The sequence below is a fragment of the Calidris pugnax genome, unplaced genomic scaffold, assembly GCF_001431845.1.
Source record: "Calidris pugnax isolate Ruff unplaced genomic scaffold, ASM143184v1 scaffold23, whole genome shotgun sequence".
Lineage (NCBI taxonomy): Eukaryota > Metazoa > Chordata > Aves > Charadriiformes > Scolopacidae > Calidris > Calidris pugnax.
The window spans coordinates 693,809-718,224 of NW_015090772.1; the positions used below are offsets into that span (position 1 = coordinate 693,809).

At 48.2% G+C, this 24,416-nt stretch overlaps 1 protein-coding gene and 1 long non-coding RNA gene across 5 annotated transcripts; one reads left to right on the plus strand and one right to left on the minus strand.

Annotated features, from left to right (window-relative positions):
- The first annotated feature begins 4,290 nt into the window (after window positions 1-4,290).
- LOC106887711 (CX3C chemokine receptor 1-like) lies at window positions 4,291-20,043 on the plus strand. 4 transcript variants are annotated; one of them, XM_014941415.1, is made up of 5 exons: window positions 4,291-4,394; window positions 6,323-6,419; window positions 7,681-7,752; window positions 7,859-8,149; window positions 17,997-20,043. In XM_014941415.1, the coding sequence occupies exon 5, from the start codon at window positions 18,022-18,024 to the stop codon at window positions 19,084-19,086; it is 1,065 nt and encodes a 354-aa protein (XP_014796901.1). In that variant the 5' UTR covers window positions 4,291-4,394; window positions 6,323-6,419; window positions 7,681-7,752; window positions 7,859-8,149; window positions 17,997-18,021; the 3' UTR covers window positions 19,087-20,043. The 4 variants fall into 4 exon arrangements, with proteins under 4 accessions (XP_014796901.1, XP_014796893.1, XP_014796911.1 ...); XM_014941407.1 differs by lacking the exon at window positions 4,291-4,394 and having other exon boundaries at window positions 6,267-6,419; XM_014941425.1 differs by lacking the exons at window positions 4,291-4,394; window positions 7,859-8,149 and having other exon boundaries at window positions 6,267-6,419.
- Window positions 16,676-20,742, minus strand: LOC106887738. The gene is made up of 3 exons (XR_001411953.1): window positions 20,670-20,742; window positions 19,353-19,433; window positions 16,676-16,752 (listed from the first exon to the last, which is right to left on the minus strand). It is a non-coding gene; the product is annotated as an uncharacterized LOC106887738 (long non-coding RNA).
- Between the last annotated feature and the right edge of the window lie 3,674 nt (window positions 20,743-24,416).

The window sequence follows — 24,416 nt, forward strand, 5'->3', positions numbered from 1 at the left end:
GCAAATGATGCTGGCAAAGCAAAGCTGCTGCTGCACTACACCGGTTCTGACGTACGGCTTCTGCATAAATCTGTATTTCAGCTGAAAACCCACACGGTACCGAGCCAGGTCACAGAAATCCCCACCTCAGCACAGCAGCACTGTGATTTGGGCTCCCACAGCCTCTGCTGACGTGGGCATCTGCCGGGGCCTCGTGCTCTCCTCTCGTGGCCAGCCGGGACTGTCCATGCGGGTCCAGTCTGCTTTTCAGCCGTTGGTGCGGTGAGGGTAGCCCTAGAGTCAGCAGCTGGGTCAGACCTACCATCTAGGATGAGAGACATGCAAGAGAAGAGCATACTACCAAGCCACGTCTGCTGTGTTACCCCAGTAAACACTGGTTACCACATCTGTCCACCATTAGCTGCCCAGACAACCATGCCTGTTCTAGAGGATTCTGCAGTTCAGGTTCAGGGGGGCCTTGAGAACAAGGTTACCATGCCTTCAGCAGTCCATTTTTTTCTTTTTCTACAGAAAAAACCACCTCAAACAAACAAAAAACAAAACCCAAACCAGGCTGTTAACCAATGAAGTGCATCAAAGGCAACCATTCCTCAAAGCCCTAACCTTCTGCTGTCCCATACTCTGCAGGGGCAAAGCACAGCCCAAGCTTCAGCTCTGCCAAAGGGAGCCAACACACCAAGAAGCAGAGGAGAGTGGAAGGTCTCATCTCTCCATTTCCTAACAGCTCAGCAGCACCTCGGTAATCCAGCATCATGACTGGCAGGGCATGAATATGCTCCTTGATCAAAGACACCATGGTCCTCTCTGCCATGGAGGAACAGCCCCAGTCTGACTCAAGACAGTGACCTGGAGGGATGAGGCTCCCTCTGCTGGGTTTTCCTGCAGAAGTGAGGCACAGAGATGATATCTGCGAGTGGTTGGGTATGTATGTGATCAGCTGGTGCCCACAACAGCACCAAAAGCTGCCGGGTGGTCTCTGGGCAGGCAGCAGCTCTGCTGCAGGAGAGCACAGGAGGAACAGGACACTGCTGCGGCAGGGATGCGCCTCTAGAAGTGCCTCAACCCAGCTGACAGAAAAGATAGAGGAGAGTTTTGGAGGAGAAATTAAGAGAAGGGGGGGAAAAAAATGTCCAGCAGGGTTCAGTGCAGTCACAGCTGTGTCATGGTTCTGTGCTGCTGAGATGTGAAGGGCATCACTGCATCAGAGAGCTGCAGGGGGACCCAGGGGCTCCATCCCTGCTCACTGCCCAGCCTTAGAGAGCATTTCCAAAGGATACAGCCTGAACGACACAGCTCCCAGCTCCGTGGCAGTACTGGCTGACAGGAGGTCACAGCTGCCTGGGTTTTGCTCCTGTCCCTCCGCTTGAAAGAAATGCAGAAAAACCTGGCAAGGCTTCAGGCTAGAAGAGCTCTTTCTTGGGACGTGAGCCCAAGTTGCTGCTGTTGCTTTTCTTGAGGAATCATAGAATGGTTCAGGTTAGAAGGGACCTCAAAGATCATCGAGTTCCAACCCCCCTGCCCTGGGCAGGGATACCTCCTACGACACCAGGTAGGGTAGCCCCATCCAGCCTGGTCTTGAACTCTTCCAGGGATGGGGCATCCACAACTTCTCTGGGCAACCTGTTCCAGTGGACCATAAGGTCTCCCTGGAGCCTTCTTTCTCCGGGCTGAGCAACCCCAATTCTCTCAACCTGTCCTCACAGCAGAGGTGCTCCTTCCCTCTGATCATCTTCATGGCCCTCCACTGGACCCATTCCAACAGGTCCATGTCCTTCTTGTGCTGAGGACTCTAGAGCTGGACACAGTGCTCCAGGTGGGGTCTCACCAGAGCAGAGCAGAGGGGCAGAATCACCTCCCTCAACCTGCTGGCCACACTTCTTTTGATGCAGCCCAGGATGTGGTTGGCTTTCTGCCAGAGCACAAACATGAAAACAGCACAAGTGTCGGTTGTAGCTACACCCAGCGACACGGTGCCATCACCATTCAGCTGTGGCTGGCAGCCTCAGGGAGGAGAACAGGCAGTGGCCTCCTGAGCTCAGCAGCTGTCAGGAGCACTTCCAAACATACCATTCAGGCTTGTGAGCCTTGCCAGGGTTGAAATCTGCTCCTCACGACGATCATTTGGATAAGCTTTTGGCGCGCCTTCAAAGCAGAAGTCAAACATGATGCAAACAGCCACGGTTTACAGTGAAAGTTAGTTGCAGGACCAAAATGTCCCAGCAGGTGCTCTGCATAGCAGAGAGAGTCAAAACAGAACCATATATGCTCTTTTACCATCAATGTATGGATGCTTGCAAGTTTATGTGGACATAGCATCTCCATAACATCTCCACACTAGCCCTTTTTCTCCCTATCTGCAAGGAATTAAATCATAGAATCATAGAATGGTTTGGGTTGGAAGGGACCTTAAAGATCATCAAGTTCCAACCCCCCTGCCCTGGGCAGGGACACCTCCCACTAGAGCAGGTTGCTCACACACACCCTCAGGGGACATTTCTGCTGGCTCTCCAAAACCACGTTGTGCATCTGCTTACTCATTCCAGCTCTGCCACAGGCTCAGCTGTAACTGCTTTCCGCTTGAGCAAAGCCATATATCAAAGAAAAAAAAAAAAACCTCATGCAGCTCTGGCAAGTCTCTGCAGTCCGCAGAGGGAAGCCCTGGTGTCACAGCACTGGGAGAGAGGAGATTCCCTCTGGGAATTCCCTCTGGGACCCCCAAGCAGCTACAGTTGCCCATCAGTCCCGCAGAGGAGACTTCAGAGAAGCTCTTGCGAGTCAAGACAATCCCTTTCTGTAGACAACCACCACCATCAGGCTTTCCCACAAAGAAAGGCAGGGTGTGCTGTGGAGAATGGTGTTTCGATCGTTCAGGGCAGGTGTTTCTTTACCAAGTGCTTTAGAGCTGGAACTTGCCAGCGCCTGCCTCCCCGAGCTGACCTGGCAGCCTGGCCGCAGAGCAGGAGGAGATGCTGCTGGTGTGAAAGCACCACCAGTCTCTCCAGGTGTTGAGAGAAAGAAGTTTTCAAATTTGGAAGGCAACTCAGAGAGAGATGGAATTAAAAAAAAAAAAAAGAGGCTTTTTTTTTTCCTCTTCTGCCCACTGTGTCCTTGCAGAGCACATCCTTTGCTCTTTATTTCCTATTCTGAAACCCTCCTGGTGCCTTGCAGTTGGGAAGTCAGCAAGTCCTATTTAGCCCTTCCCAGGAAAAGTCTCTCTGCTTACAAGGGATGCAATGCCTCTTTGTCTGGAGAAACAGAAATGCTTTTTCCTCTCCTTCAGGTATGAGTCAGAATGAAAGTCTTTCCAGCAGCTCTCTCAGACTTCCTTATCCCTGAGCTGTACCCTGAATACCGGAGGGTGACCAGAAGTAAAAGATGAAAGCAGAGATATTTCTTGAGGTTGCAACTGTCTTTCAGGCGGCGTTAATTTCATACCTATTCATCTCGCCCTAGAAGCCCATACCATGACAAGGAGCAGCACTCTTATCTGGGGTTACCACTAACAGCAGAATACAACCGAAAGCATTTTCTGCCTCCTGGGGAGATCTGCTGAGGATGTCTGTAACTTGGTTTCTCTTTATTTGAAGTCCTCCAGTTAAAAACCGAGTGGGTACTCCTTTTAGCAAGTCTGGTTTCTTCACGAGGATGTGAAGACTGCCTGCTCTGTGCGCAGTCCCAATTGAATTCTGCGCAGCACGGGAGGGAAGAGGTTGGTGACCACCTTCAGGGAAACCCAGCTGCAATGAGGTCTTTTCTACCAGGAGGCAAGTGATGGCTGGGGACTGCATCTCCTGCTGCTCCATGGGCAGCCCTGACCCTGTTTGGGAGGTTTTTGCCCGCAAAGGGGAACGCCAGAGGTGATGTGCTGAGTGCTGCAGACCCAGGAGCAGGTACCTACCAGCAGGAGGGTGGCTGTGGCTCCCTGGGCTCTGGCAACCCACGATTTACAGGTCAGCAGCAAACCAGCTTGGGGTCTGCAGGTCCCCAGTGGGGAAGCTCCTACTGGATTACCCACATCTTTTTTCACAAGGCTTGTCTGCAGGAGGCAGTAACTGGGGAGGACACAGTCCTTCATCGTGGGAGGCAGGTTGAGATTTTGGTGTCAGACTAGATACCATCAGGCTATCACTGGCATCAAAGAAGACTTCATTTGCCTCTCTGAATCTTACAGTTCTCACACAATGAGAACGTTTCCTTAGTTCCGTATACCAGAAATTATCTTTCTGAAAGTTGAAAGTTTGTAATCTTGGCAGTCATAGTTCCTACTTTCAGTGTGTGGGAAGAAACTGGCCACCAGCCTTTTCATGTTTTCCTGAAAAAAAACCGCGGAATTCTTTACACCTATTTTGGAAGAAGGAGCAGGATGAGGCTGCTGGCACTTGTTGGAGAAAAAGGTGAGTTTTTCAAAATCTGCTGCTCTGCCTTTTACTATTCCCTCATCTTTAAACTTTATTTTCAGCAGTGTATCTTTGCTGTTCCTGGCTAACACCTAACCAGCCATGGGTTCCCTGATTATTTCCGTGGGCGCGTGTCCTCCCCACACGGCAGACATCACTTGCGTAATTCGGCTGATGTTGGAGGCCCACAGTTTGCCTGGCAACTCGCCACACCAATCAACAAGCTACAGCACAGACAACCTATAAGATGCCACCAAAAAACCCCAAAAACCCCATCCAGCTCTGCCACGCAGCATCCCAGCCGTAACGCAACCCTAATGATGCCAAGAAGGCTCCTTGATTAATGAACATGCCAATGGCAGCCTGAAGCCTCCAATCACGATCGGTCTAGGTCTGCTGGTTGCAGAAAAAGGAACAATACTAATGCAGTTAAAATTGTTTTGCACAAACACACAGTTTCTAGCCCTTTTCCTGGTGGTACACTCGCCCTTCCTCTGCTCCTCTGGGTCCTAAGGTTGGTGGTTTCACCCAGGTGGTGGTGGCGAGGTGGGGTGTTAGAATGAGCTGTCAGCATCTCCAGCCCTTGGTCTGGGATGAATGCAATGTTCATGCTGATGTTTTTTTTTTCAGCCTCTCTCTAGGATCTGCTTGGGGTCATTTTTATATGTCTGCTAACGTGCTTCTGTACCTTCTTCTGTCTGCATTGGTCTGCAACTTCACATTACTCCCACTTTAGTGGGTACAGTGCCCCTTATGCAAGATGCTCTCCACCCCAAAAACCCCATCCAGCTCAGCCCGTACGGAGGGGGCCCACCTCTGCCACGCAGCATCCCAGCCGTAACGCAACCCTAATGATGCCAAGAAGGCTCCTTGATTAATGAACATGCCAATGGCAGCCTGAAGCCTCCAATCACGATCGGTCTAGGTCTGCTGGTTGCAGAAAAAGGAACAATACTAATGCAGTTAAAATTGTTTTGCACAAACACACAGTTTCTAGCCCTTTTCCTGGTGGTACACTCGCCCTTCCTCTGCTCCTCTGGGTCCTAAGGTTGGTGGTTTCACCCAGGTGGTGGTGGCGAGGTGGGGTGTTAGAATGAGCTGTCAGCATCTCCAGCCCTTGGTCTGGGATGAATGCAATGTTCATGCTGATGTTTTTTTTTTCAGCCTCTCTCTAGGATCTGCTTGGGGTCATTTTTATATGTCTGCTAACGTGCTTCTGTACCTTCTTCTGTCTGCATTGGTCTGCAACTTCACATTACTCCCACTTTAGTGGGTACAGTGCCCCTTATGCATGTTAGATACTGCTTTTATTCTGTCTGTTGCTGCTAAAACCAGCTTTGCCAGCTCCAGGTCTGCATTTTTTCAGCTGGTCATGTACAGTGCCCCTTAACGTATGTTAGATACTGCTTTTATTCTGTCTGTTGCTGCTAAAACCAGGTACAGTGCCCCTTATGCATGTTAGATACTGCTTTTATTCTGTCTGTTGCTGCTAAAACCAGCTTTGCCAGCTCCAGGTCTGCATTTTTTCAGCTGGTCACCAGCAACCTGTGTACAGCTGTGGGGGTCCCCAGTGCCAGCCCATGCCCCATCTTTTACCATCCCATACTCCCTTACGCTGCATCCCGTGTCCCCACTGCTCAAGGTCCCTGCTATCACACCAGACTGGTGTTTCTCTACACTCTAGCATTGAGTAGGGGGTCAAGAATATCTCATTCTGCAGAGGGTGGGGGAACCAAGAGAGTGAGAGCTTTTACAAGCTGAGGATGAAGTTCCTCAGACATTTCTGTCTTCTGTGCAAATCCTGTCCTCCGTAAGCACTTCTGCCCCTCTGAGTGGCCACATCCTGCTTCACAATTTCGGAAGGCACCAGCAAGACGGGAGCAGAGCACATTAATGCTTTCTCAGCTCAGCCCCCTTTTCCATAGGGTAGGCAGGAGCACTAGAGAAGAGGAAACGTATATTTAAACCCAAACAAGCTCAGCTTGAAGAAAACATTGGCTTTCAATGCAGCTATGAATTAAGGTAAGAGATGATTCTATTTTATCTATAATTTGACAGAGCAGAATGATAAGAAATAGTCTCTCATGAACTTAAGGAAACTTTTCACTACTTAGCGCTTGGAATCTAAATGATATTTAATTTGGGTAAAGATGATGTGGGTAATGTTTACAAATTGTGAAAGTAAAAAGGGGAAGGCTTTTATTAATTGAAGCAAACCAGGGCAGAGAAATGTTACTCAGTGACTAATTATTTGTGGCATCTTGTGGTTAGAGAAGTATTTACCCTGGCTAGAAGTCCTCAAGATTAAAGCAAAATACTAAGAGATGACTAGTGTGCAGCATTAGGCCAGAAGGACAGACTAAGAAGATACAGCCCTTCTGCTTCATTAGATGTGTTTTTGTTAGATGTCTGCAGGGATTTCACAACTTGCCAGCATTGCTTGCTTTTAGTTTTGGTCAGTGAACCAACATGCCAAATCACTGACACTGAGAGACAGCCCAATACAGAAAATCTGGTAGAGATGACAGAAAGCTTCTAATGCTGACAGACTGGCAAGAGGAACAGCAGAAATTAAAAAAAAAAACAACTTGAAACCCCAAATTTCTGTGTGACCACATTACTGAATTCCTTTGTGACTCAGCTTTCCATAAGAAGGGTGTCACACTAAGATGTCTGCTGGTTTGGATGAGACATTTGGGTAATACAGTGGTGGCAGCCGCTAAGTAATTGTGTGATATAAAGATAGATTCAGAAACAGTAGCTCCCAAAATCGGGTCTGTTGGGGCAGACCCTGGTAGAGGCAGCACAGCCAGAGGCAGCAGACTGGGCAACAGAGTAAAAGACAGCAACTGCAATGGATTACAAGGGTTTGTGCAGGGCAGGAAAAGTCCAAAACGGAGAGGAAAAGGCTAAAGTTTGACAAAGGAGAACACGTAGTAAATTGAGGGTAAATCACACAGTAAATATGATCTTCCCAGGAAAGGGGCTGGCAACTTTGGTACTTAAATCTCATCCCGACACAGTCAAGGCGTAATACGCTCTGCTCTCTAAAATGAGGATGGGGAAGATGGTTTAACAGATCGTCCATCTCTAGAGAGCCATCTCAGATTTCTCAAGAATGCCCAGGCACTGTGAGCTTATTTAATAATAAAATGAGAGGGCAGGAAATAAATAGGCACCGCGAGAAAGGTGTTGAGAGGACAGAGCGATCGGTAACTATAAACAAGTACAAACAGTGCACACAGATACAAACAACTGTCTGTTTTTGTTGTCCCTTCAACAGAAAATACAAAAGAAATTTGGATGCTTTTTAAGAAGGGAAGGCCTGAGAGAAAGAGAGACTCAGAAAGAGCAGGTAAGAGAAAAACCGGGCAAAACGCTCAACTACACACATGGAAAAAAAGATATAAAAGTGTAACGAGCGACTGTGAGAGAATACCTTTGAAACATTTTTTTTCTAGGAAAATCTTGATTCTGACCATCACCGTCCAGAGAGGTGACAGCCCGAAACACCCAGGGGCTGCTCGTGGGAGGGTGCCCGGTCCCTCCCCAGCTCTGCCACCGCCCGCCGGCAGCTGAGTTAAAGCTTCTGCAAGGACAAAAATAAATACTGCTCTTCAACAGGATTCTCACACCGTTTATGCGATTTCCCATCCCCTGGCTGGTCCCTGGGGGCAGGACACCGCCTGGAAACCATCTCGGGTTGCAGAGGTTCCGCGGAGGACCCTTGGATCTGAGCCTGAGAGGCACAGGTGAAACGTTCAGAACCATTTCATTGATTTCTGAACCTCAATGTTAAGATGCAGGGGGGAGGCAAGAGTCTGAATCATGCTGTCAGGTCATATTTCCTAAATGCATAAGTAATTTGTGAAATGGATATTTAAGATCTGTCCTGCCGGATTTCTAAAGGGACTTTGATGGCCAGAGGTTCAGCCTCATGCCGTGTGGTATTTTCAGAAGCCCCTCCCGCCCAGTAATTAGCTCCCATTCAGAAGAATTATTAGAATCAGTGATGGCACCTCAGGGAAATGCCTTGATGTGACTGACTGCATCTTCGCTTGCTCATTAGAGATCATGTCCTGAACCCTGAGCCTTTAAGGAGCAGGTAGGACCCACGACATGCAGGCACCAAGCCTCCCGCACGGCCACCCTGTCAGCTTCAGAGGGGCTTTGTCCTCTCCAGAGTCGAGGGAAGGAGCTGAAACCATCAAAAGCCTCAGCTTACAGCTTTTGCTATAAATACACCAGCAACTGCAGGGGCGAGGTGCCAGGGGTTTGGCAGGGTTTGCCACAGCCCCAGAAAACCACGCACAGCTGCGGTCCTGCCCTCCTTCCCCAGTGGCTCGTGAGAGGGTCCTGCAGGGATGTCCCAGCAGGACAACAAAACCAGCAAGTGGAGGGATGTTGCTGGATGCAGGAGTCACCCAGGGCATCGGCATTCAGTCCCCTGTGCCCGCTTTGCTGTGACTTGCCTGAGCGAGGCCACTGGCCCGGCCAGCTGGACCATGCACTGATGGAGCAAGAGCAAGATCTTGTTCAAAATAATATCTCCATAGTTGCTCTGAAGCACAGGCAGTGAAGCCCTCGTTTCAGTTACAGTAGTAACTCAGGGATTTGGCTTTTTTTTTTTTTTAAATCAGAGTATATCTAATTTTGATGTGATGGGTTAAGCTGAAAGTTGTGCCCTAGTTACTTGCTGCCCTGCAGTTATCTTCTGGTTAGCATGGAGCATCTTTGAGAAAGCACTTTCCAATGCTCTAAAGCCTTAGGTGAAGGTGAGAGAAATCCTTGGGGATTTTGGACTCTATACTATTCCCTCCTGCCGTCCATGATCCAATCCTCATCTTTTCAAATATATATATATTTTTATTTTTTTTACACAGAACTATTGGTTTAGTTTTTAGAGTTATATGCTGCTCATTTCCAGCTAGTGGTGTCTGCTTCTAATTTAGTTTGTGATGGTGGTGTAAAAACTGTAGAACTGGAGCATTTTTTTCATCTCTTTGACGTAAATGCCTTTGTAAAGGGACCACAGGCCTCTGGGCGTTTTTTTATCTCTTTGACATTAATGCCTTTGTAAAGGGACCACAGGCCTCTGCAATATTCAGGTTTATATTTGTCTTAATCAGATTGGCTTCCATTTCTGGGTAGGGCGTCTAGGAAGCCCTAATTTTCAGAAAGCCTCAGCATCGTGCTTCTGCACCTTGAACTCCATCTTGAGTTGGACAATCCAGCAACAAAGCAGACCAGATTACTGCTTGCTATTAGAAAACTTACCCTCAAAGTCTTCAGGGGAGCCTCCATAAATTCCATCACCCAAATCGATAAGTAATTATTAAGCTTGCAGAACTCTGCCTGGCCACAGAAACGGTCCTGCTGATCTGAAAATAAATCACAGAAGAAAGATGATGCACCAACGAAAGGAATCTGCTCACCTTAAAGTCATCAGGGAAGGACTATGGGATCAGGGAGCAAGGGTGTATCTGGGATTGCATCACATTCATTCAGAAGCAATGGAGGAATGATAGAAGAACCAGTTAGAAGTACAGAGGACATGTAGGGTTTCACAGAGGTGATGCAGATAACAACATCCCTGTCCCCAAACTGTGCTGATTTCTTTCCACAGCCATCCTACAGCCTCCCCTCTAAATCAAGCCCAGCAGCTGTTCTATGCTTATTGCAGGACCCCGCTTCCTTCCCGGGGGTCCCAGCCCAGGATTTGGGCTGGCTAGAGCTGGTAAAGTACCTGGGGAGAGGACACTATGGCTTTTTCAGTCATTTATTACTGAAAGAGAGCCACGGTTGTTAAGATGAATGTAGCCCTATAGCCCATTTGCTGGGCTGTAGGGTTTTAGGGGTTCTACCCGGTACGCCCCTGCTGGGCTCTCCACTGTGCCTGGCCTGCTCCCGTTTCCCAGAACGGTGTCTTCTCTTGACATGGAGACCCTCAGACATGCAAAAACCTCCTTTTCCTACCTGAAGTCCGTTCCAGTCGTTAGCCTTTCACGGTTAAAAATGTGTGTCTGCTTTCTAGTTTGCATGCTTCTGGTTGGAATTTCCATGCATCTGTTTACGGTATGGCTAATCCCACTAAATTAGCACGATTATTAAGACCAGCCAAAGTGAAATCAAGTGCTGTTATCAAGCTCTGCAATGGTAAAGACTTCCCTCTTTTGTCCCTTCCCTTCTCTTTAAACACCGGAGGGTTGCATCAGCTTTTCTTGCTGTGACATCTGGCTGGGCGCTCGGTTTCAGAGCCTGCCCGTACCAGCAGTCAGGTTTCCTGGCAGATGTGCCCACATTCTCGAGACATGCTTTGTGCTATTTAACCCCCAAACGTGTCACTTTGGCTGCATTACAGCCAACCTGAATCATTCCAGAAGCCCCAGATTACTCAGGTCTGTCTGAATTACTGCCCAGTCCTCTAACTCTTTCATCACTTCCCCCTGCCAGCCCCGATTCCCAATTTGTCTTCAGACCAATGCGAAAAATACTGAAGAGTTTTCAGTTTTGAACTCGTAGCTACTTGCAGACCTTTTACAAGCCATATTCCTGGTTTGGGAAGGCTTCCTCCACAGATGGCTGGCCTCTGAGATCCGACAGCTAACCAGCCCAGACCCCCTTGTAAGGCTTTGCTGGGCTGGTCAGATGTGTCAATTTGACCATCAGACAGTGCAAGTCAAGGCTCCACCTCTTCTGCAGCAGTTCTCTTTATCAACCTTGTAATCTCATCAGATGTCCAAGCTAAAGCTCCTTTTCTATAAATCCATGCGGGCTGGCATTAGCTGCACTGTCCCCCTTTACTGTTTAAATTTTATTTTGCCCAGGTTAAGGGTTAGGTTGGCTTTGCTTCCCTCTTTCCGAGATTGGCCTTGTGTCTGCTACTTCCAGAACCCATTGGGGTGAGAGGGGGAGAATGTCTGCCCACTTCAGGACTGAATAAAAGACTCATATTTAAGATTTAAAGCAACTGCATCTGCTGGGCTGGGCCTGCTTTTGACCTCGGCTATTTAACACCACCCCAGGTAACTCCAGAGACTGTCCCCTAAGGATGGAGCCGCCCTGCTTTAAAAGTTAAGTGTATTACAGGAACCAGCTGGTTGTAGGAGTAGAAACGGGGCCCCATCTCTGGTTAGTGTATTGCCAGTAAGTCTAAGTTTTCATTTGGATACCGTCCAGATGGTGGTTAGAAGTGTCTGCGGCAACCTGGTGGTTGCATGGTAGCTGCTTGGTGCCAAGCTGGTTGAGTTTCACCTAGAGTGCTATTAAGACTTGCATCTCTCCTCTTAGTTTCCACCAGTTCTGCTTAATTGCCTTAAATCTCTCTTTTGTGTGTGTGTGCGTGTGTTAAAAGGGCCACCAGCAGCTACGACATTTCATTTGGAGGTACCCCAGGACATCCCTGCCATCTTGCTGAGAACTGCCAGCCCTCGAGAAGCAGATGGGTGTAGTCACACACGCCCAAAAGTGACGGTGTGTGTATTTGGGCAGGGTGATGGCACCTCAGAGCGGAGGGTGAGAAAGGCATAAAGCACCCGGAGGGTTTCACAGGGCTTCCCACAAAGCCTACAGCTTCCCTGGCCCCCCTGAATCGTCAGGGGGCAGCTCCAGCCCCCTCCAGCTTGCACTGAAAACCTGGTCTGATTGCATGAGAAATGCGTGCAAGACAGCCTCACCCAGAAATGCTGACTAAGGCGTGAAAATCTTTCCGAGACTTAAATATTTTCATCAGTGTATATTGTGAAAGCTGAAGCGTGACCTTCTGGTGGAGGCCCAGGCTTGGTTATGGTTTTTTATCTTCTTTTCATTCAGTGACAGCAGAAGCGTCACGGAGAGGCAAAGTGCTCACAGACCCCTCTTCTTGGCAGGAAAGCTTGTCAAGGTGGCACTTGGCTGCAGCACCAGAGGTGATGGTTGGAAAGATCAGATGCAGGAAGAGGATTTGGCTCATGTGTCACCCAGCCCGATGCCAACGCTCTATGAGAGTTGAAAGAGTTTCAGAGTGAGAGGCTGAGGTTGTTCAGCCTGGAGAAGAGAAGGCTTCAGGGAGACTTTAGAGCAGCCTTCCAGTACCTGAAGGGGCTACAGGAGAGATGGGGAGGGAGTCTTTGTTAGGGAGTGGAGTGACAGGACAAGGGGTAATGGTTTTAAATTGAAAGAGGGTGGGTGAGGGTGGTGAGGCACTGGAACAGGTTGCCCAGAGAAGCTGTGGCTGCCCCATCCCTGGAGGGGTTCAAGGCCAGGCTGGATGGGGCTTGGAGCAACCTGGTCTGGTGGGAGGTGTCCCTGCCCATGGCAGGGGTTTGGAACTCCATGATCTTTGAGGTTCCTTCCAACTCTAACCATCCTATGCTTCTATGAAATGCAGCTTCTGTAGCTTGGAGGAGTTTGGGCCTCTCTCATAATTTCACTTCCCGATGTATTACATACAGCGCACAGGGCTGTTGGGAATAGCTGGGTTGAGAAACAGGGGTTTTGGTCCTGCAGACTGTTGTATTTTAGATAGCTATAAACGTGATTAAAAGCAGAAGTGTTTGTGGGGAGTAGGGTGCAAAACTGCTGGGGAAATCTGGAAAGAAAGCAGTTTCATGAGAAGCAGAAGTGAATCTACTATTTCCTGTGCTCAGCAAGGGAAAATGTCTGGCGGAGGGACCTTGCAGCCCTGCAGTCCTTCTCCTGCAGTCCTTCTCCTGCAGTCCTTCTCCTGCGGCCTCTGTGCTCTTCAGTTAACTTTGTCCCTTAGATGAACGTTTATCATAATCACAGGAGAGAAAAGTGGGTTGAAGCTGACAGCGAGAAGACTACAGCATGCTCTGTGGTGGGCCTTGCGAGGCTGATGGAGAATACCTGGCAGGGAAGGATGAAGGGTGGGCAGAGCTGTTTCCTCGCTTTGGGGCATGATAAAATGTCATCACATTATGCCAATCTGACATAGGCTCTTTTGGGAGGGGGTCCTTTTGGAGCTTGGAGCCACCCCTTGAGTACCATCAGCTTAAGCTGAGCAAAGAGAAGCTAAATATTCATAAAGAACTGGCCTCATTGCATATGCAGGACGAGTGGCAGCTGGGAGGATACGAGTGTGTGGTTGGTGATACATAAAGTCCAGGAGCTAGGGAGTGCACAAGCCCCAGGCTGTGCTAGCAGTTTCGGATGCCAATGTCATTTTGGTAGGTGCAGTTCTCTCTTGCTCCCAGATGTGCTCTGCAGGATCTCTCCCTTCCTGTTGGCAGAGGTTCCACAGGCTTTGCCACCACCCGTCCGGGGGTGAAGGAAAAAAATTTGTTGCTGTAGAAATAAATGATCTCCATCAACGAGCTAGAGGAGAGGACTTGAAAAGTACTTCAGGAAAAACCCCAGCCCAAGCAACGTTCCTCTTTGCTTCAATGAGGGCAGAAGTTCTTCTTGTAAATGTTCGCCTGTGAAGAAGATGGCCATTCCCCTGCCCAGCTTTCTTTCTGGGCAATGGCAGTGGGAGCAGCCTGTGCAGAAGTCTACCAGACCTGAGGGTTACCCTGTGGTGGGAGCTTCCCTTATGGGTGTGAAAGCCTCCCTGTTCCCAACAGAGCGCAGCGGCTTGTACAGACACATATGAAAACTCTCCAGAGCATCAAGTTGTCTTTCTAGATGTGAATTGAGGGAGTGAGCATGGGAAAGGCCAGCACAGCCTGAGGCTCACAGAGAAAAGAGCAGACCAACGTGTGCTCCCTGTCTCCAGACCAGGGATTTCACACAGCACCTCTCTGGATGCCTGCACAGTTTGCAAAGATGTTACTGGGATAGGAGCAGGTATCCCTTAGTTTTTTTCTTCTGTGCATGAGATGACTCCTACCTGCCACACCAAGAGAAACAGGAGCACACATGTCAGAGAAGGAGCTAGGGCACTTGCAGGGACACTGTGGCTTCTGCCTGGCTTTGTCATGGAGCCACAAAGTAAGGACATGACTTCTGGAGGTCTCTCGTCGAAACCCCTGCTCAGAGGAGGGCTGGCTGAGTTTCAAATACCTCTGAGGATCTCACAACCAGAAGGGCTGTCCTGGTGTTTGATTGCCCTCACAGTGAATTTTTTTTCCATAGAGTGAGTAACAATTTCCCGTGGCCTTTGCCTCTTATTCCTCTGAGGAAAGTTGTCTGCTTCACTTTACACCTTCTTGCTAGATCCCCCTTGAGCCTCTTGATGGAGCAGATCAAACCAAGTTCTCAGCATCTTCTCATACACCAGGTGCTCTGGCCCTGATCATTTTGGTAGCCATCAACTACCCTACACCAGGGCATTGGTGAAGAAAGGGCTGTGGAGCACACCAGCCCACAGAGTCAGGCAGAGGCTGTGGTGCTGTGCAGATGGGTGCAATAACAGCTCAGTGGTGAGGAGCTGGGTGGGCTAGCGTAGTGACTCACACTCGGCACATGAGACTCGGGGTACTACTTCTTCATTTTAAAGGCACCTGCTGTGTACATTTACCCTCAGAAGAGGAGCGTCAGGATGAAAAAGGAGAAAACGATGGGCTATTTGGATTATATATCATAGAATGGTTAGAGTTGGAAGGGACCTTAAAGATCATCTAGTTCCAACCCCCCTGCCCTGGGCAGGGACACCTCCCACCAGACCAGGTTGCTCCAAGCCCCATCCAGCCTGGCCTTGAACCCCTCCAGGGATGGGGCAGCCACAGCTTCTCTGGGCAACCTGTTCCAGGCTCTCACCACCCTCACAGGAAAGAATTTCTTTCTGGTAGCTAATCTAAATCTCCCCTCTTCCAATTTAAAACCGTTACCCCTTGTCCTGTCACTCCACTCCCTGACAGAGTCCCTCTCCATCTCTCCTGTAGCCCCTTCAGGTACTGGAAGGCTGTTACAAGGTCTCCCCGGAGCCTTCTCTTCTTCAGGCTGAACAACCCCAGCTCTCTCAGCCTGTCCTCACAGCAGAGGTGCTCCATCCCCCTGATCATCTTCGTGGCCCTCCGCTGGACCCATTCCAACAATCCATGTCCTTTCTATGTTGAGGACTCCAGAGCTGGACACAGTACTCCAGGTGGGGTCCAGTACATAGTTTTCTCCTCGTTTCTGTATACCTCGCAGGGTTTATAAAGTGATGAGTGGACAAACACTTGAAGAGATGAGAAACCTGTCACACATCTCTGTAGGCAACTCTAATTAGTTATCTTACCAGTAGGAAATTAGACTCTTGTTTGCAGTTACCGTCAGCTGCTGCCCCAGCACCTAGGCGTTTCCTACTCGTCCCCTTTAATTCTGCTGGTGTCAGAGACATCTCCCAAAGCTGGGGGATGCCAGCAAGGGTCTGGGCAGACTCTGCAGGGGGGCTCAGCTCCCAGTTCAAGAGGAAAGGCACTGCAAGATCTGCAGAGCCCATGGGTGTGCCTGCCCGCTGTAAACAGCCTTCCCTGCCCCGTGCCCATGCCCCAAAACTACCAGCGCTGAGACAGCCCTTCTTCCACCCTACTTTTCCTCTGCAAAACCACAAAGATTTGTTTTCTAATGACTGTGGGCACTTCTCATTTAAATGTTTTGGGGACAACTAGGCTTTGAACAGTCAGAACGAGCAGTAATTTTAAAATGGAGAGCCTGCATTTCTAACTAGCACCAAAAAAAAAAAAAAATGCTCTTTGAGAAATGACTACAAAATAAAAGGCCGTGACTTCATGGCCCAAGCCAGAAATGGCCTTCTGGCAATGAGGCATTAGGAGAAAATGTCAATATGGTGACCATAGCCACATGTGAGGGAGTTTTTTGTAGCTGCCACTATGAAACAAGGGGTGTCTCACACCTCAGGACATCTTTGTTTCATGATTAGTCTTGCAAGGCTTATTTTAAACTGAGGCTTTGAAAACTATTGCTATCAGTGGAACGTGGACATATAGGCTGGGATTCCAACTACTTTGCTGTAAGTGTGGAGTGGGAGTAGTTACACACCATCAGCATCTACCACCGAGTAATGCTGAGATGCTTACCATGGAACATCATTAAACCTCATCAAGGAGTTTCATCAACATGGTTAGTGGAGTCTGGAAAGCACTCTGTCTTATCTAAAAGCAGATTTGGCCTGACCTGCTTTGGATCAGGTCAGAGACACTGCTCTCCATTGACTGCATTAACTGCCTCTCCCACTAACAGAGGATGTAAACACCTATATTAGAGACAGCTTATGGCCACTGAACTGAGTCCCTTCTTTACAGTCAATGGGGGTTCCTATAAGAAGTTTGTGGCACTGGGACCAAGGGAAAGTTGCAGTTTAGTCATCACTGACCTTTCCATTCAGTCTTGACTTTAGCAGACTGGTTTGGCCGCATTTTCATGTCCCTGGGCTTCTGCACAGCATATCACACCCAGCTTCCTTCATTTCCTGCAGAGAGAACAATTAATGGATAATTACAACTCTTTACCCCAATCAGGGAGCAGAGCTAATTCGGTAACTTTTACACACCTCTAATCTAAGGATTTTTTGGTTCCTGCAAACAGATATCTTTGCAGAGACTTGACCACCACATCCCAAGGGAGGGCAGAGGAACTGACAGGTGCCCTGAGTTACTGGTTGTGCAGACAAGTGAGCCCAGAGGTCACACACCCGCACCCCATAGACAGAACAAGGGGTAACAGTTTTAAATTGGAAGAGGGGAGATTTAGATTAGATACCAGAAAGACATTCTTGGCTGTGAGGGGGGTGAGTCACTAGAACAGGGTGCCCAGAGAAGTTGTGGCTGCCCCATCCCTGGAGGGGTTCAAGGCCAGGCTGGATGGGGCTTGGAGCAACCTGGTCTGGTGGGAGGTGTCCCTGCCCAGGGCAGGGGGTTGGAAATGGATGATCTTTAGGGTCCCTTCCAACCCAAACCATTCTATGATTTTATCTCTTTGGGTGTAGCCCCTGAGCTAACCAGCCCTGGCTCCAACCTGACTACCCCGCAGCCAAGTCAGCAGAAGTCATGAGAGGCTTTGGTGCTTGAGGAAAAGTGTCAGCAGAGCTTCCCTTCTTCTGATTATAGAATGATTTTTTGTTTTTTAAAACCTCACTAAAGGTATGCTTTCTCCCAAGGTATGTCCCAGTGCAAACTGTTCTCCCCACAATGGTGGGTGTCTGCTCAGGGCTGGCCAAACTGGGCGTCTTACCACACCTCCACCCTGGGGTTAACGTGTGGGGCGAGACTGGGCGCTTGGTGGTGCGGAGAGGCACCGCGTGCGCATCGACAGCTACACGGGGGGTGGCATTTCCTGCAGAGCACAGCCCTACAGACTGGGAGGGCACCTGCATTTCTCACACTGCATCTCTGCACCATCTGCAGAGCTCAGCTCCTCGGATGCTGGTTCGCCGCTGCTTCTGCTCCTCTTCCCATAAGCAGGGGCTTATTCGACAGCCCTGACAATTCTCATTTGTGTTTTCTTATCCTAAAGAGCTAACTTTCAGTGAAGAGCGTGTAACAGCAGAGTCTGGGCTTATGTTAGTAGCTACCATCATCCCCTCAGTGATACAGCTCTCACTAACCCAAATAATGAGAAAATCCCAAAGCTTCCATGTTGGTGAGGTCTCACAGTGTTTTACCGTAGCAGATACTGGATCTCTTTCTCTAACATTATTCTCTTTTCCCTTTTCAGGTTGCCTCTAGCCAGAAAATTCAGCATGACGGAAGCATTCACAGACACGACACCTGAATACAGTTATGATGAACATGCTTTTACCTGCAATAAGACTGACATCCAAGAATTTGGGAAAATATTCCTACCAATATTTTATATCGCGGTGTTTGCTCTTGGCTTCACAGGGAATCTAATGGTGATTTTTGCCATTGTGAAAGAAGGCAGTAAAAAAAGCATAACTGACATCTATCTCCTGAACTTGGCTATCTCAGATCTTCTCTTCGTGATCTCCCTCCCCTTCTGGGCTTCCAACACGGTGCGTGGATGGATTTTTGGGACTATTCCATGCACAGCTGTTTCCTCCCTGTATTACATTGGTTTCTTTGGGGGCATGTTCTTTATCACTGTTATCAGTATTGACAGATACTTGGCCATTGTCCGGGCAACATACTCTCTGAAATCCAGAACAGTGAAACATGGCTTTCTCATAACCTGTGGAGTATGGGCAGTAGCGATTTTAGTCTCAGTGCCACATTTTGTGTTCTCCCAGCTGGTAGAAAACGACTGCATTTCTGTCTTTCCCCAGAAGCTGGAGAACATCTGGCCAGTGTTCTGCAATGTCGAGCTGAACACCATTGGCTTTATCATCCCAGTCTGTATCATAGGCTATTGCTACTGTGGGATCGTCAAAACCCTGCTGTTCTGCAAAAATCAGAAAAAAACACGAGCTATAAAGCTAGTCTTGGTTGTGGTGGTCGTGTTTTTTCTGTTTTGGTCCCCCTACAATGTAATGATTTTTCTAGAGACTTTAAAGTACTATGAATTATTCACAAGTTGCAACCAAATTAAATCATTAGACTACGCAATGCACCTCACCGAAACCATTGCGTTCAGTCACTGTTGTCTCAATCCTCTTATCTATGCCTTTGCTGGCCAAAAATTCAGGAAATACCTGTATCGTGTCTGCTTAAAGTATTGTCCATGCCTGTGTTTCTGTGGCCCCTGCAGTCGCTACCAGGTCACCTCTTCAGCTAGCTATCCAGAAAGCATCGTGGTCAGCAACATAACCCAGAACACCAGCGACCAGGATGGATCTGTCTTTGCCTAAAAGGCTCTGTGAAGAAGAAATATGTGTAAATATGTCTTCTGCAGGGCTAGCCACCGCTGGGAGATCGCTCTTACCCAGTGTCCTGGCTTGGGGTAAAACAGACCCAACTTTCTGTTTGGTAATTTTACTGCTTAGCTAAGCCTCTTCCAGCTCTCTGAACTTAACAGTGTATTGTGGAGAAAACTGTTTGTTCTCAGGGTGGTAAGAACTATGTTTGCAGTTAATGCCACGAAATGGTATGCAGGGAGAGTCTTGCTCATACTTACTATTGTAACGACCAAGGTCAGGTAACTTCATTATTTGTCCCATTGAAGGGTCAGAAATGGAAAAGCTTAGAAGGGTCCCACCTGTGGGGAGGAGCAGACAGGACGGGTGACCCAAAACTGACCAACAGGGTGTTCCATCCCATCTGCCCCATGCTCAGTATAAAAGCTGAGGGATCAAAGGCTCAGCCTCTTTCTTCAGTGGCTGACATCTGAGGAGGACCCTGTCTGTTCATCTGCCTTTGATCCAAATCCCTGCATTCCTGACTCTAGATCTGGAATCCAGCTCCCGTCCGTCACCAAGTCCAGTTTGGGACTTCCCCAGTCCAGGGACATCATCCTGGGACCTTGATATGGTTTCGTACATATTATATGTATTTAGTTCCTTCTAAACTCCTAAATCTCTTTACCTCTTCTCCTCTCCTGGGGGAGAGCATCTGTCATCCATCATTGGCCAATCCAGCCTAAACCACACCAGACTTTTTGGCACCCAACGTGGGGCCCGAACGCATGACCCTTGCCAAATATATTGCATGGTTTATTTGCTGTTTGTGTTTGTATGCGGTGCTTTAAGCCTGCTATTTTGGTGTGGATTGGCATTCAGATGTATAATATAATTACTTGGATAATGGTTCTACCTGCACATCTCGGGTGTCACGTGAATGATTCTTTTATTAATTACACTTTCGGTTTTACCTGGGGAAAGTTTACACCAGACTTTTTGGCACCCAACGTGGGGCCCGAACGCATGACCCTTGCCAAATATATTGCATGGTTTATTTGCTGTTTGTGTTTGTATGCGGTGCTTGAAGCCTGCTATTTAGGTGTGGATTGGCATTCGGATGTATAATATAGTTACTTGGATAATGGTTCTACCTGCACATCTCGGGTGTCATGTGAATTATTCTTTTATTAATTACACTTTCGGTTTTACCTGGGGAAAGTTTACTTTGCCCTTTAATGATTATGCTAAAGCATCACCATCAGACCTAGGGCATGGAAACCTTTTGGGCTGTTCAGAAAATAAATGTTACTTTCATAAGACCACGATTTTGTTGTCGGTTTTCCTGAATGTGTTGTAGGGGTAATTCTTTGTTAAATACCAGTTATGTGACATGGATGCTGCTACTCAAACCCCACGGGTCAACTCACAGACAACACAGACACAAGCCACCCCCCAAGTCACACCAATTGCTGTCCCTGGCCATACAGACATTGGCCACCCCACCACCACCATCAGCTACTCAAACTCCCAACAGAATTGGCACAAGCTGCCCCAGTGACCAGAAAGCAGAAAAGGAGGTCAGCTCGTTTCCCTACCTCTTATGATAGGCACCAGCCCAAGCCAGACAGCATGGAAGAGGGTTCCTCCAACGAAGATCCAGGAGAGCGTCCTTCTAAAAGCAGATAAAGGAAAGGGTCCTTCTAAAGCAGGTCCAGGAGAGGGTCCTTCTCAGGCAGTGCTAACGCAGGAGGAGGACTTAGCTGCAGAGATAGTCACTAAATCCTTCTCTATGAAGATTTGTAAAATATAAGGAAGGACTTTAGCCGTCATGAAGGTGAGACACTTATCTCCTGGTTGCTCTGGTGCTGGGATAATGGGGCTGATACCATACACTAAGAAGGTAGAGAGGCTAAGCAGTTGGGAAACCTGGCCAAACAGGGAGGCATTGATAAAGCAATTGGAAAGAAGACAAATATTCTCAGTCTCTGGAGATGACTGGTATCAGCTGTAAAGGACAGGCATCCCTTTAAGGATGATATCGAATAATGTCCAAGCAAATGGACCAGCATGGAGAAAGGTATTAAGAGAGAGAACTGGCTGTGAGAGAGGCGATTTATGGTAACTGGCAGGTGAATGTAGACTCTGATGACATGCCATGCAAACAATCTTTGTTGAGGATGTTCGTGCAGAGTGCACCATGTATGTATTCCCACACTTTGTCAGCAATGGTCTGGGGAGGATCTGGTGATGACACACCAACTGTAAATGAAGTGGCTAACAAGGTACGACAGTATGAAGACAGTCTCTCTCATCCCCTCCCTGTGGCCGATGTGGAGAAAACGGCTGAGAAAACTGAGAAAAAAATTGAGACAACAGAGAAAATGACTAAGACAATAGCCGAGAAAAATGATAATTTTTTTCATAAATTGCTTCAAAAACTGTCCAAGATGGGGAAAGAATCCCACTCTTCTCCTGAACCCACATTGCAATCCTTAAGAAAAAACACCCTCCTATAAGACCAACTCAAGAGAAACAGGACCCCCGCTGAGATTTCCTGTGGCTTTGCCTCTGTGACCATGGAGAGGACATGAGTAAGCAGGATAAAAAACCTACCCAAGCCCTACAGAAATCTGATGTCCAAGGAGGACCCTGTCTGTTCATCCACCTTGCATCCCAGCCCATGCAGTCCTGACTTCAGACCTGGAATCTAGTTTCCACCCTTCACCGCGTCCAGTTTGGGAGTTCCCCCATGCCTGCCGGTGACATCATCCTAGGACCTTGATACAATTTTGTGTATATTGTATCTATTTCATTATTTCCTTTTTATTCTGTTCTTAATATTTCATTAAAGTAGTTTAGTTCCTTCTAAACTCATAAATCTCTTTAGCTCTCCTCCTGCTCGGAGCAAGAGGTGTGGGAGAGCATCTGTTGTCCATCATTGGCCAATCCAGCCTATACCATAACAAATTTATTTGCCCCCAACGTGGGTCAAACCCACAACCCTTGCTGCATAAACTGCGTAGTTTATTTGCTCTTTGTGTGACAGATTTATTGGCACCCAACGTGGGGCAAACCCACAACCTTTGCTGAATAAACTGCGTAGTTTATTTGCTCTTTGTGTTTTCATGCAGTGTTTTAAGCGTGCTATTTTGGTGTGGATTGGCATTCAACACAAGCTGGCTGCCAGCTGGATCAATGGACATCAGCACACACGGGGATCTGGAGTATTAGATGTAAATATAGGTGGTTTTGGTGTAAATATATTATATGTGCTCAACTTTCAAAATTTCAGCTATAAGTAGACTTCTAGACTCCAGACCTAGTGGCTAAAATTAACTATAGAATCAGTGTCACTTGAAATTACATTACTTTTCAAAAATCAGTCTGCCTAAGCAAGTGAGATAAGACAACTCCCTCTGCCCCACCCCTAAGAAAGTGGCAGTTTTAAGAAATGGTGTTTTTACAGTGGTTTTTTTAAAGAAATGCTAGGATGTGCAGAAAGAAAGAGGAAGGTGCTCTGAGACTAAACAACAAATCAGCTGCATGAAATCAGCCTGAAGAGCCTGGTGGTTTGCCAGGCTGAGAAGTGCAGTCTCTCTTGGTTTATTTAACTTTCCTTTTATTTTTCGGACAATAGCGAGTTAGCGAGTGGGAAGAATAAAAGGCATCTTTAGATATGATCCATGTGCTGTCTCCAGAAGGAAAGCCACAAGCCCAGAGCTTTCTAGGAAAGGAGGGCATTTTCCTGCCTAGCTGCAGCAGTTTCCCAGGAATCCCAGCCATCACCAGCACCGTGCATCACAGCACACACTCTCCCCCTGGCAGAGCAGACTTGCTAACGTGGAGTCAAACTGCCTGGACAGGCCTGGGCTCTCCACAACCTGCACCGTACATCTTTGAAAACCCATTGAAAACCAAAATCAACGCTTTCGTTTTGTTTGCCTTAGCAGGAAGAGTTGTGTTGTAATTGTCCCTTAAAAAAAAACTTCAGTCTCCATGAACCATACCAGTGCTCTGAAGACAAACCAGTAACAAACCACCCAGGACTGGGTTCAGCTGCTGCTGAGACAGGTATCTATCGCTGTTCTCCGCTGCACAGCACCGCGCCAGCAGCACGGGGAGCCGCAGCCCCCACAGCTCCTGCCCACAACACGCCTCTGTTGCAACTGGTGACAGATACTATTGTGTAGTTTCCTGGGTTTCTGCTAATTTTGTGCATTTCGCTCCTTGAGGTACTCTTTGCACCATCTGACTCCGACTGAAAGCCCACTGATGTCTCTTAAAGTCCCTCCACAGCACTTTCAGTTAATTGTAGCCTTGATTTAAAGGTGTGACTTCTCTTTCAAAACCTCTACAGCAGGAAACTAGTGCTTTCTAACTGCCCCGCTAGTTTATGACATACATACAGAACCACAGAATGCTATGGGGTTGGAAGGGACCTCTGGAGATCATCTAGTCCAGCTCCCTGCCAGAGCAGGTCCACCCAGAGCAGGTTGCACCAGAACGTGTCCAGGCAGGTTTGAATGTCTCCAGAGAAGGAGACTCCACCACCTCCCTGGGCAGCCTCTTCCAGGGCTCTGCCACCCTCACAGGAAAAAAGTGCCTCCTCATGTTTAGGTGGAACATCTTATTTACAGGTTTGTGCACATTTCCTCTTGTCCTGTCACCAGGCACCACTGAAAAAAGACTGGCCCCATCCTCCTGACACCCACCCTTGAAGTATTTACAGGTGTTGATCTGATCCCCCCTCAGTCTTCTCTTCTCCAGACTCAAAAGACCCAAGTCCCTCAGCCTTTCCTCATAAGGGAGATGCTCCAGGCCCCTCATCATCTTTGTAGCCCTCCACTGTACCCTCTCCAGCAGTTCCCTGTCCTTCTGGAACTGGGGACAACTTCTCTTTCAAAACATCTGCAGCAGGAAACTAGTGCTTTCTAACTGCCCCGCTAGTTTATGACATACATACAGAACCACAGAATGCTATGGGGTTGGATTGCTAGTTTATGACATACATACAGAATCACAGAATGCTATGGGGTTGGAAGGGACCTCTGGAGATCATCTCCTCCAACCCCCTGCCAAAGCAGGGCCACCCAGAGCAGGTTGCACAGGAATGTGTCCAGGCAGGTTTGAATGTCTCCAGAGAAGGAGACTCTACCACCTCTCTGGGCAGCCTCTTCCAGGGCTCTGCCACCCTCACAGGAAAAAAGTGCCTCCTCATGTTTAGGTGGAACATCTTATTTACAGGTTTGTGCACATTTCCTCTTGTCCTGTCACCAGGCACCACTGAAAAAAGACTGGCCCCATCCTCCTGACACCCACCCTTGAAGTATTTACAGGTGTTG

What these genes read in the sequence shown, in the direction of transcription:
- LOC106887711 (XM_014941415.1), top strand. Translation starts at nt 18,022, where the DNA reads ATGACGGAAGCATTCACAGACACGACACCTGAATACAGTTATGATGAA.